We start from the raw sequence: 13552 nt of genomic DNA on the forward strand, positions 1-13552 counted from the left end.
TTATGGTAATATGACATCAATAGCACACAATAAATCTAAGAGTACGCTGGAAGCAGTCTGTAAGGTGAAATCCAAAAGCTTGTATTTTCTCATTCCTCCGGGAAAGAGACAAAGCAGCGAATTGCAAGGATGTTTGAAGCAATTGGAATCTAGGAGGCTGGACTACAAGCTCCCAAATCTTAGAATTGATAACATGACTTTAAGTTCATCTTATCGTTCCATTTTAAAACTATAGCATTGGTAGAAACAACGAACGCTAGAAAATGCCCTGCGTGTCGAAGCACAAACACTAACGGAGTGATCGACGAAAATCGCCGTACATCACGTTCGATCATACTCGTTTATTCATGACTTGCTTAGCAAAGCTGAGAAGAAGAAGATTTCTTGTTACGAAAAATTGTTTACTCATTCTCGAATTGCGTTTAGAGTACTGTTTATTTACGAGATATTACTGACTACATGTAAAAATACGCCGGAGAGCGTAGGACTAACAGCAACACCGCCTTTTAGTTAGTAGACCGAGCACGTTCATTATATCTATAAATACCGTTGATAAACTAAGATCGGCGGTACATGACAGAAAGGGTCACAGCCTTCCTCCAACTCACGTCTAGTTAATACGGTCATAGCCCTTAATGGCCTAATAAAAAAAGCGTCTGACCGACAATTAGTAGAAGTTCGTAGAATACGTACAGGTGTAGGTATAGTATAAATTCGAAACTAAATTAGACCATAAAGTTTGTTTTACCACTTTTCAGTAAACAACTAAATGGATTATCGAATTTAACATACCATCGCAAGTTATTATCTGCGTTGTATAATAGCTATGCCCCCGCACTTAAATTTGTCCACTCAAATATAAATTATATTTAGGAAAGGGAACTTTATTAGCAGCTTCTTTTAATAAGACTGACCAAACGGACGGTCCGTCCAACCTCAGATCGATAAGCGTACTTTCGGTTCAGCAAGGTTTACTGTTCATGGGGCAAATCTTGAAATATTTTCAGCTTGGCTTTCGAAAAAAATTAATAACAAACCAAATCTTTCTGATTTCGAATAGAAATTGAGCGATCCTGCGCGATATTAAATTTACAATGCGCTTTCGACGCCATGAAAACAGAGCCAGTACTAAAACCTGTACATTTGATTACATACAAGTTTAGCCCTATGACGAAGGTCCTGGAATAGCGTGCACCACTGGCACTTTTAAAATTTGGCGGCACTCGCCTTCGCTAATCACTAAGGCTATATCTCAAGAGTCCTGTATCTGCTTTATGCTTCATTAATATGGCCAACGAAGATAGAGCTATTAAGAGTTAGACTGCCTTAGTGATACAGTTTTTTGTTTATCGAAAGAACCTATGTTGTATCCCGAAATAGTAGACCATGTTCGTAGGAGTGATTTTAACATGTATAGATGTCAAGAAGATACTCTCTAGAAACGTGCAGGGGCAAGCATATAATAATAAATAAATTTCAATACGTAGAACTGCATAGTCTAGTATTATAGTGGTACAAAACGAAACACGGTGTTTTGGCCGCTTAGTTTGACACCGAAGCTATTGGATAGACTATATGATAGTCCTTTTTAAGAGATCTGAAGTCATTTTTTGAAAAATTTGTTAAACTGATACAAAGAAGATTTCACAAAAAAAAATTGCTAGATTCAGTTTTAATACACTTTCGTCATCTGTACTAAAATGAGGCATGAATCGATTACACGTATTCGTTGATTTATTATAATTTGCAAACAAGCGAATACATCTCAGTCAAAGTCCTTTGCTTTCTGCGTCTTTCATCCACCTTCTGGAAGCTAGTGTATCCCGACTTCATCTTCGAAAGTGACCAATTCGTCGACTCATTTGCGGACTTTGGCCTCTGTTCTGAGATATTTGTTTTCCTAACTGATACAAGTGATAATCGGATAGGGCGATGTTTGTATTATATGCCAGGTGGGGCGGAGTTTCCCACTGGAAGTTCGTTGGCCTTGGCTGGATCATCGAGGCAGTATGCAGTGTAACGGTACCATAAAACAAGGTCAGGTTGTGCCGCCTTTTACCGGTTCAAAAGCTTCTTATTTCAATTTAGTAGCTCAGCCAGCTGAGCCGAATAACATATCTTTCCATGGAATTTTATAACTCTGAAACACCCCTTTCTGATTCCATTATAAGACAGGTACACCGGTTATCCATGAATACTTACTCGTGGCGTTCAATTGAAGAGGTCTAATTATTCTAGTTCATATTTAGGGTTGTCGCCAATGTTTCATCGTCGGTAGCAATCTTGTGTAGAAAAAACCTTCTTATATGTCGTACAAGGAACAAAAGGCATGTTGTCAGACTTACTTTTTTTGTTTTCATTGACGCAATGGTTTGAAGGGTCAAGCTTCCGATTAAATAACAGGAGTTGCTGTTCAGAATATCGCCAACAACACATACCAAACAACTTGTGTGAACAAAGGAAATTATCTTTATTAAGTTCATTGGGACCCCAATTTGCGGCTATTTTGAACTTTTCTAGCGTATGCAAAGTATTGACAAGTCTCGGTCATTGCTGCATGCATTTATTTGCATACGCATTGAAAGGTCATTGGTCGACTGGACCGCGTTTTGCTTACCGAGTTCCTGCAGCTCGTCGTCGTTCCCTTATTGTGGCCATCCGAAGCGTGGTTTGTCCTTTGAATCGAAATCCGCTTCTAAAGCCGCTCTCTAAACAACGCTCTCTATACGTTCGTCTTCGACTTGAAAACAATTATTTTTGTTTCGGCAGCACTTTTTCATCAAGAAAAAAGTAATGTTGGATATGCGTTTTTTTTAGCTCTAAACTGAACGTACCGAATCGCCACTTACAGCGCTAATGTCTTAGTGAAAACAACAAGGCCATACTGACAATCAAAACAGTCGTCAACAACATCCATGAGTACTAGTAGATAGATAGTTAATAGATAGATACTAGATAATAGATAGATAGTGGTACTCGAATGCTTTATTTCTTACTCTACACAAATATAGTTGAAGAATTGAGCGAAGTCAAATTCGTACAATCAAACACCATAATTTGATACACATAACGGTAGTATGTTAAATTTATCCGCATTTCGAAAACAAATCATTGTCTTTCTTGCAACAGTTAAATCTCGCCTATTTCCTAAATATAGATTTCACATTTTTTAAGGAAGCCATATTAATCAAGAAAAAATAACTTTTTGTCCCGATATATCACGATCGCAGAGGTCTTTAGTAAAATAAACTTGAAAATGAAGCATTCTATTGCTAAAGTGAAAATATATACGGGGAATTGCATGGTCACTATGGTTTACAGTAAGGTTGTAGACAGCTTGATCGTTTTCACATAGCCCTTAATATTGTTTTTAATTTGTTGCAGGGCACTCGATCTTGCGTGGCACTTCTGAGGGTGAATTGATTGCATACCAGAGAAAGCTATGGGTATCCTTCTTCGACCAAAACGAACACAACATTGTAAGGGCATCATGTCTTGATGCGCTTGCTTATTTTCCCGAAATTTCGATCGCAGCTCTTCCTGAAAAGGTTTGGATCGTGAATATATTGTGTACGATATATATTATGCATTAGTACTGGCACGACTACGATTTACTTGCGTGCATCGCATTTTCATATAATAACCGAACTACTTAGCGTTTTATGCTATTGGTAAACGCCATAACACTAGACGGCGCTATCTACGTATTTGTTCCAATATGTGTACCGTTATTTTGCTCTGAGCCCGTTCCTGCTTGAAGTCCCAATCCTATAAACATTTCATGATACTGTATTGAGAGTCGTCGAGATTTTACTGTATCGGGATTATCTTACCATTCCCAGCATTCCTTACGTCATCCCTCAACCGCCGCAGCCTCCGTCTCTGCTTGAACCGTATGTTTTACTGCTTGGACCACGCCCTTTAACTCTCGGCCATATATACCTCAACAACCAATAAAACCGACCGCCTCTTCAATTCCGACTTTGATAGCGGTCGCTGGTTCACAGGCGTCTTAGTCTCTAGAATTTGAACCTGAATTGACACCTCATTACCTTTTGCGCAGTTTTTCCGATTCCTACACATTCGGAACCTGTTCTACCACAGCATAAACACGGCTTTAGCTTGGGATTGCGTCAACCCCAACAGTGCTCTTTAATTTAAACCATTAACGAACACATACCTAATCTGCTCTCGCATGAAGTTTAATAGTGACCTTATTCAGTCGAAAGCTCATTCATTGTATTTGCCTGAGCTGGGCTACCTCGAGGTCTTTGAACTCCATGACGGGTAATTTCAGCTGCCTTACATCTAAAATGAACCTTCTGTTGCGTTTCTCTCCACCTGGCTTCTGTTGGCACTGAGATGCTTAGCTTGGAAATGATTCTGCACATCACAGCGAGACAGATACTTGGCTGACCCTGTCTTTTGCTTGGCTTCAGCCATACATCGGTGCATTCGGTAATCATTTGCAAACTTTGCAAAAGCCGTGAAGTCAGGTAACGTCGCTTCAGCAAGATGATTCACAAAGCTGTCACATTGATGTAATTCCTCTTTTAACCGACGCGTTCTTTCCTGAGTGAACCCGTACATTTTCCTGTCATCTATTTGGACCTGTGCATAATATCCTGCCGCGGAAGTGGAAACCGCTTCAATAGACGAGCGTTGAAATAAAAGCGTTGAGCGAGTTAAATAGGTGCTTATGCGATCATCCGTGGGCACCCGCCTGTGTTTCTAAAATCCTAACCATTACTTAAGTCTCGAGTAGTTAAGGCATAATAGGTTCACTTACAACGCAACTTCTTCCCCGTTTTCAAACCTTTCACCATGAACCTTAGCCTTGAAATTTGACCGGCCACTTCGTCCTTTTTCGTATCAACTAATGTGCGGGTAAGTGTGCTTCGACGATTTGTTCTCCTCTCGTAGAAATCAACTGCTAACTCCCTTAATGAAGATGTAGTTGGTTGAATCTATGAACAAGAAGACTGAACCATGCATAGATTAGCAGCCGTGGTAGAGTAGCACCGCCGGCTGCCAGCCGTTGAACTAAGATTCAGTTTGCAAATAAACCTTTTTTTTTATAAAAGATGGGTACAAAGAAAAAATACGCTGTGCTGTTACAATTACATAGCTGAAGAACGTAAGAAGATTAAGTAGGAAATCTCAAATATTTCCTGGAAAACAAAAACTGCTTATAAAGTATCTTTTTGGCAAATATGGACATGAAAGACGCTCGAGACAAGGCCCAAGAAGAGTAAACCAACTCTGAGCGTAAAAGATCCTGTTGGAAAACCAGACGACTGATAGCTGTCAAGCGCTGACAGAAAGATCTCTTGGTGTCACAAGTACAGTACACGAAGCTCACGAGTAAAATCTGGCAGTAGATGTTGCAGCTTTTTTCGAAGCCGTAGTTATCAAAGATACCAATTAATAGTTTAATTCAGGGGCTGCACACATGTAGGGAACGGCGCGCCGAAATGCTTCACGTATACACGTCCAGGACAGAGATCCTATGCAATGAGGTTAGCATCACTGCCAATGTAACAAATGATCATATTCTATGTGGACTACAATTAGAATAGAAGTCGGTGATAACAAAATCGATATAGGAGTTACGAAGATGTGTCGTCGTGGTTAAGAGATGTACACGGAAGCATTTAATCAGCAGAAAGCAGCGAATTAGTAGGCGAATGCAAATGGCCACTCTATCCAATAACGTACAGAAGTGTGTACAAGCGTATCGTCACTAAACGGAACAAAGTCGACCAGACCGAGATCAAGATGGTGACCATCGGGACCACTGAAAAATGATTAGCCAGAATGGATTAACAGATGGATATAATTATGCAGGCACAACAAGGTGGTTATATATAGAAATACAACTCGAACTGACACCGTGATAGAAAAACGGTCTCAAACAAATCAGTATCAGCCTCTAGATAAGCGTGAAGCGAATGTGACTCATAATAGGGTAACTGTGAAGGGCTGGTGACAGTAATAAACAGAGAAGACACACGGGTCGTTAGTTACGAAGATTACCCAGGGCTTGACGCAATTCTGCACGACAAACTACCGACACATTGTTACCGCCAAAAATATGATACGTCCTGTAAGCGCAATGTCAGAAAAATGGTGCTGCCGATTGTGAATTGACGCAAACAAAAGACTGAAAAAATATTGCCCATTTTTCAACGACAGTTACCGAAGAGGCAAGTAAACATTTTACAGGCAGACGATGCGGTACCGGCATTAGTTAAACAACATCTATGCGTGCTTGTATTATAAATAAACGCAGGCATGTACTTGCGGCGTTGAGTGAACGAAATTCTCTGAGTTCTACAATGCAGAAGCTGAAGGGAGTCGTTCAATGATATCAAGGCCATACAGATTTATCTTCGTTGAAAGAGGGGCACTGCAGAAAATCCTAAAAGACATCTGAGGCAAGAATAGTGATTCTATCGCTGTACATGCGAGTTCCGTTTAATAGAAGGAACTGCTATCTGTCACAGAATGATAGTCGACTGTGACAAGTGTGCAGACGGTACGGATGAACCTTCCAATGATGCTTACCTATGATGTATTTGACTTGGCGTAGTGCTATTTCCACTTATGAATAAAAAAGTGTGACAATAAAGATAACAGCATTCGATGATAACTGGCATCAAGGACAAACTGGGCGTCAATTTCCGTTTATGGTTATCCTCACTGCGGCAAGTGAGAGTTCCGAACACTGAACAAGTCAAATGCAACGAAACTCAGCGAGATCACTTAAATATATGAAAAGCGTGAACTTGTCAAGTAATATTATTAGACCGCGTCCTATCAAGTACAAGCGATTAGTAAATACTCGAAATCGAAGAGCATTAGGAATGTACGAGAATTTTTTAAACATGTCGGATTTTTTTTTTAAAATAAAAAACTTCGCCATCAAGAACACTGCGAAGTTTGCATAGTCAGAGCAGTACAAACAAACGTTTCGCAAGTGTTTGGTCCGGGGTGTTTGGCTATCAACTGTGTCAGTTGTAAACCACGCATTATTTTTCATACAATCAGGGTGTGACGCTACCAAGGTGTGATCTCCCAACTAACTTTCTTGATATGCAATAAATTAAATGAATTTTTTAACAGCTAATAATAAAGAACAACGCTTGCTTTATCTTCACGTCTTGTTTCATCTTTATATCCACTGTTTAATAGCTTTTCTATTACCTAACCAATTGAGAAATTGATTATGTTGCCACTTTTTGGGTTCCCGATCGACAATAAGAAAATCGTATTTTCGGCGTAATTTGACAATGGAAAGCGGCGAAAGAGGAATAATGTTTCTTCAATATGTTATCAGTCACCCGCTAATATTTTGTGATCTCCGTAAAAACTCAGATATCACGAAAGCTTAACCTTTTAACCTAAAGACGATTCTGACTATGTGTGTATGCGATTTATTTTTTAAACATTTTAGGAGGTTTGCAAACTCCGGCTGACGCTTGAGTTTTCATCACTGAACTCGTCAGAGGAGGGTTCTTTAGCTGTACCAGCATCGTTCTTTACTGTAGGCCCGGTGGCCAACATCTGCAGTCATTCGAACTCTGCGCTTCTACAGAAAGCCTTCTCAAATTTTATTAGTACTCGTATACGGCACGAGGTTAGATGTTTACCAAGGTATGACATTTTTTTTTGGTATAATAGTAATATTCAACGTCACATTAACCACCATGTGGTAATTTACAATTTTTTTTATTTCACTATTAATTTGGAAAATATCGTACGTTGTTCCGCAAGGAAAAAGCGTGCCAACTGATTCAATTCATTTGACGTAAATATATGCAATATGAGTATTTTTAACCGAGATCGTGAACAGTGGACAAAGCTAGAAAGAAAAAACTAAGTAAAAAACGTTGCTGTTCTCTTTTGCAACAAAATTCGATCTAATTTATTGCCGTGAGTAGAATACTTTAGGGAAATTGCCTAATAGAAATCCATTTTAATTTTTGAAAGTGAACATAAATCTACTAATTTATGCGGAAATTTGGTGCGGAAATCGGCGTTTTTCCTGACAAAAAGAGTATCCTTTTAAGGGGATTTAAAGTCATTTTAGTCGAGTCTAGTCACATTTCGCTGTCTATATTTGACAACTGGTTCTTCCAAGCTGGTTTGAACATTCAGTTCGAAGTCAATATAGAGCTATCACATATTGCACGCCGGTTTAAGTTTACTCAATTAAGTTATTACGTTAGCTTTAGGGATAACAACAATGCTTGGCCACAATGATATTAACTTTTCCCAGCTACTTTATCTCCATATTATTAATCTCATCAGTTCCCTCAGATCGTTTTTTATATTAAACAGTAATCAAACGCCAATAGTGTGTTCCTGATCCTGTCTGTCTTTTCAAAGAGCCTACGTATTGTTAATATAAAATTGTGACTGCACTGCCTTCTATTCCTAAATCAGATCTAGTGTGTAGTTTATACACATTCCGTCCTCGATCTTCAAGTTATTTAAGGAATACGTCTGCTATTAGCAACGATTATTGGTTGTCCTTTTCTTATAGAGGCTGGCTATTATGGTTAACTTAATGGCTTTATTAAATGTTTTCTATTGCAGACAATAATTAAAAAAAAAACTTTCTTTCTTAGGAGTGCCATAACGGTTCGTGAGGTTCATCAATCATCTCGAAGTATTCAGCAGATTCGTACCTACTCCTCAAGTCTTGCACAGATCCCGAGACTGCAGCAGAGCCTTTTCCATCAAAATGCTCATGATATCCAACCGCAGGCCGCCGGTAGGTATATAGGTCTTCTTCCTTAAAATAATAAATATACTGATAAAATCATATAATGTATATGAGAACATTATTGATCGGCTCTCAACGAATTTTTTTATATGCTAAAGGTGTCAGTTTTACTGTTATATTGATGTAACCTCCGCTAAACTCAAGTAAAGCTTGGACTCGGAACCTAAATCGTAGGCTCACTCGAAGCTTTTTTTTTTGAAATTGTGCTAACGCTTTCTTGATGAAGGCATGGGTGATCTAGTCGACACTGCCAATTGTGGGCGCGCTGAGCACAGAGTAGTCCAGCGAGTTTAATTGTGGGCTACCATGTGACCAAATAGGCTTATTACAACAAATATTCCCTTAGGCACTTCATCTATACAGGGTTGCACAAGGGTTCATGAAACGTGTAAATTATTTTCTGTGTAGATCGTTTCGTCTTTTTTGAAGAAACTTGCTAGCGTGACGTTTTTTTTAACTGGGTATCAAAGTCAAAAAATGAAAATTGGTCTGAGATTGGGTTTTAGCAGTAGACATATCCTCGGCCACTCCAGCGATCGTTCCTGCGTCTCACTCTTGTATCGATGGTAAATATTTTCTCGTCAGAGAAAGCAAAAAAAAAGGAAAAGACGGCCTGCTGCACCCTGAGAGGCAAACGATATCAGGTATCTCCAACCTTAGAGAATACCTAACCGATTTTTATGGTATAACATGTAGAGGAGGTCTTCGTAAATGATTCATGGCGTCACAGCCATATCCACATTAAATATTTTCGCTAACTATCTTATCGAGGTAGAAGGATTATGCCTGTGAATCGTCATTATCCAAAGAATACGACAATTTTTTTTTCCCGATGCTATTTCTAATAATTTGTAATAAAATATGCTGTATTGGGATGTTTAGATTGTATGAAATGAGACGATTAATATTTATTATTTTATTAAAAATAGCTCGACACATAATATCAAAAGGATATTCTAGAGATAACAGCGTTATCATTTTTAATAATTCATATTTGAGAGAAAGTTTGCGACCTTTATGTTGAATTAGAATTTACTTAAGGCAGTTTTTTTTATCGGTTAAATCATTACATGATTTAAGTTCAGGTCGACGAAAATCAAGTTGGTTTCTATTTATAATTAAAAAAATTCGTGCTTTTTACGAAAGGAATACGAAATAAAAATACAGATAGATGTGATAAATTGGAAATTTATTTATAAACGCGAGATCAAGTGACAATGTTTAAGTTTCAAAGAGAAAAAGAGAACTGAAAGGTCAGTGGGACATAGTTGCTCTTACCTTCCATCCATAAGGTCCATTTCATAAGTATATCTTTTCCTTATGCCTGTCCTTCCTTGAACCTTTTGAATAAAGTAAACGTTTGGTAGCCTCATCCTCAGCTGGGAGTCACTTAACGAATATAAACGTGAGCTGGTCTAGGTTAGAGATGTTTAATCTCTTCGTTTAGTTTTAGAGGCAATGCCAGTAATGAGAACGCTACCCGGTGGGCGCACGTAGGATTCACCTAGTGGGTTCGTTCTATCTGTGTCTGTACCCTTCTTCAAATATTGTGTTGATGAACATAACGCGAATTTAGAGCCCCAAGAGACGTCACTAATTACATGTTTTGTTGCGGATTCCCAGGCACCACAGTAAAGTTTTGGTACTATCTGATGGCTGGCTAAGCAAGTATCTATGTAATTAAGGACATAATTAATGTTGCTGCGCGCAGTAAGCAACGAGTGACTTGTTGTTGCAGGGATGAATAGCAGACAGTATGACGTATATTCACACGATTTCCAAGAATCTAAAAATTACCTTCTATTTACTTCGTTCATACCCTTAGTGGAAACAACGGACCCAGAGTGCATGGTGATCCGGGCACGTCGCCTCGAAGCATTGCTGTTGTTTGATCTGCATTTCACTAGCTTTAGTCATTTATTCAACTTAAAATTTCATTTTTGTCCTTACTGATAATCAGTTAAGAAAACAATGTTTCCAAAAATCATATACATTCTTTTGGAACGCTATTTTGCGAAGATGATCAAAATTCTAACGTGATGAGCAAGCTCGAGAAGTTCTGGGCGTATCAATGGCAAGACTTAGTACTTGTGTAACCTCAGTTTGACATCATCTTGGCAGCGAGCCACCCAAATATACGACCCGAATCAACTAAATTCTATTGATGTATCAGAGAAGGAAAAAAAACGTACTCACTATTTATATCAACATGGTCACTCACGGCTATCAGTAGATAGATGTCGACCAATGTCAAACAGATAACGCCCTGGAAGTAAGGGAGTGATGATAAAAATGAAAAACTTATGTCTTCAAGTTAATTTACCTGTAAGTGAGAAGACATATTTTATTTATTTCTAGAGTCATTTCGGTGTACCCATGTATTGAGAAAATAACTTGCTTCTTATTATATTCCAGCTGGCCTCCTGCTAACATACAATCCTCCAGTAAAAACTGACCAAGGCGGAGCAGCAAGTAAAAACGCTATGATACAACATTCCAACTCGTTTCTGGCGATGTTCCGATCTCTACTTGAAACCGTGCCTCTTTTTAATGCAAAAGAATGGTTTATGTCGCTCACCTGTCTACCACAGTGGCATTTGCTTGTTGAAAGGTAGGTTTACATCACAGACTTGCACTATGTAGTCCCCATAAGGAGAGTTCTTCATGAAACCTTTACACTTGATATAGCTTGTTGTCTCCAGCGTTATTTTTAATATGAATATAATATATGACGAGCACAATAAACCGTTAACATAAGGAATTTTCATTTGAAATATGCAATGCTTATGCAATTTCAACAATGGAAGTTACAAAAAGGAGCGAGATGGATACCAGAGCATACCAGATACCGCTTAGTTAATCATTGAAAACTTAAATGGCGGTATTCATTTTTAATAATATCACTTAATTTTTTAAGAACAGCCCTCTTTGGCAGCTCCGCATGACTGGCATTTAGATCCTAGTGAGATGTTTGAGGGATCTCTTGAAAGAGATGTGCGTTGCATAACGTCTCGATGCGTATCAACTATCCTCTATGCAATTTTGAAGCACAATTGTTTCGTATCCAAATTGAGTCACTGTATGCCATTTATTGCTTACATAAATATTGTGACCAAACAATCTAAAACAGAAGTCACTTGTTAAAAACAAAAGTGTTTTTATTACAAAAATAAGACCTATGGTGTATCAGTATACTCTAAAGTGTACGGTAAGATACGTAAACTTACCAATTACTTCATAGATAATAATAAATAAGAGCTAGTAAAAATAAATAAGAGCTTCTTGGAGGTTCGATACCTGGTGAAACATTGACAAAACATAATCACGGAATTCCCTTTTTTGAGCTGTTTCTAAGACTGTATCTAAGCAAAATTAGATAGTATGACAACATTTTTTGCATGTACCAGACCTACTATCCCTGGAGGTCACGTTTACTTAATACAACCATTATTCGTTGCAATTGCAGCTTCACTTTAGATGTTGTAAGACAAAATAGTCACTTTCAAGATATTTGTTTTTAACTCCCAAATAATTTTTAAAAGTGCGTTAAGCGATATGGATAATACTTCTCACGTTAAAGTGTCGCCCACATAAGCTACATGCAAAAAATTCTAGCAACACTTAATTTTCACCTCATAGTAGGCCACACATAGTGAAAATCTAGTTAAGTGCAAAAGGTAAAAAAAGAACGCATAAGATCTCAATCATTGTAACTTAATTGAACAATCTAATTAACAATTGATGTTCTGTTTTTCAAAGTGGACGTTAATTTCGATACAGAAGGTCTAGGTGTAATTCTATTCTATGAGTTCTAAATATAAAATACATTGATGATTTCCCGGTTGCCTTTTGAAAGAATCAATCCTTCAAAAGCGCATAAAGGCTAGCAATAACATATATTGTCGATCTCGGACAAAAAAATCTATATCCTCTGTGGCAGTTCGTCCCGCATAGACATATTGGATGATGGCTGACCTCCTTTCAATTTCCGAAAACTACATATTGTTTTGAAACCACGATGAGTCTGTTGGTCTGCTCTAGAAAAAACTGACTTTCTTTTGTTACTGAGTCCGCTATAATAAGCAGCCCATCAGCGTTTATCTCAATTCGAATACCTTACCTTGTACATATGTATTACCGTATGAGTTACGGTCGAGGGTGTAAACAGTAAACAGCCGCTAACTCAAGCGCAATCAGGTTATGAAAGCCTTAGGCGCTAGATGAGACACTGTCGGTCTTCGACCAAGGGTTTAGTCTTTTACAAAAAATATATTTTTCAATAAAAACACAACATTTTTCGCATCAAAAAAGCTACTTACTAAAGGCGCAGTTAGAAAGTCTAAGTCGCCCACGGCTGGACGTTGGTAGCGGTCCGAGGACGAAGTGTAAAACGGGGTTTCGATGTAACTTTTCCAGCTGACTGCCTGCACGCAGGTGGTGATAGCTGCAGCTCCATATGGTTGCGTTTTGAGGGCTTAACACTGTGCTGCACACGACGAAGTTCGGATCGTATCAGGCTTTAACACCACAGTTTTTCCCCTTAAAAACTCACCGTGAGTCTTAAGATGGTCGCAAATTAAACAAAATCATGCAGCTAAACACCTAAATGGCCAGGTGTGCCCAACGTGAATTCAATCCAGGCTTTTGGAGCCTGTATGGTAAATGCATTCTAAAAAGCATAATCGAATTTTCGGTGATGAATTTTGTTGCGCGCCTTTTCTGACCGAATCGGTCTCTATTGACCTTTTTCCTTAGTAAGCT

The 13552-nt window shown here is 38.5% G+C and overlaps 1 protein-coding gene across 6 annotated transcripts in view; it reads left to right on the forward strand.

The window, feature by feature from the left end:
• Positions 1-13552, forward strand: part of LOC111269937 (uncharacterized) — a 143948-nt gene that overhangs the window by 62037 nt on the left and 68359 nt on the right. For all 6 annotated transcript variants that reach the window (XR_002686007.2, XR_002686006.2, XM_022849859.2 and 3 more), the window contains 4 exons: positions 3385-3548; positions 7457-7656; positions 8634-8779; positions 11207-11402. Coding sequence is in view for 4 of the 6 variants with exons in the window: in XM_022849859.2 (XP_022705594.1) it covers positions 3385-3548; positions 7457-7656; positions 8634-8779; positions 11207-11402 (706 nt within the window). In the remaining 2 variants the exon portion in view is untranslated. The remainder of the gene's footprint in view (positions 1-3384; positions 3549-7456; positions 7657-8633; positions 8780-11206; positions 11403-13552) is intronic.

This window comes from Varroa jacobsoni, unplaced genomic scaffold (assembly GCF_002532875.2).
Source record: "Varroa jacobsoni isolate VJ856 unplaced genomic scaffold, vjacob_1.0 scaffold_1425, whole genome shotgun sequence".
In the NCBI taxonomy this organism is placed as follows: domain Eukaryota; kingdom Metazoa; phylum Arthropoda; class Arachnida; order Mesostigmata; family Varroidae; genus Varroa; species Varroa jacobsoni.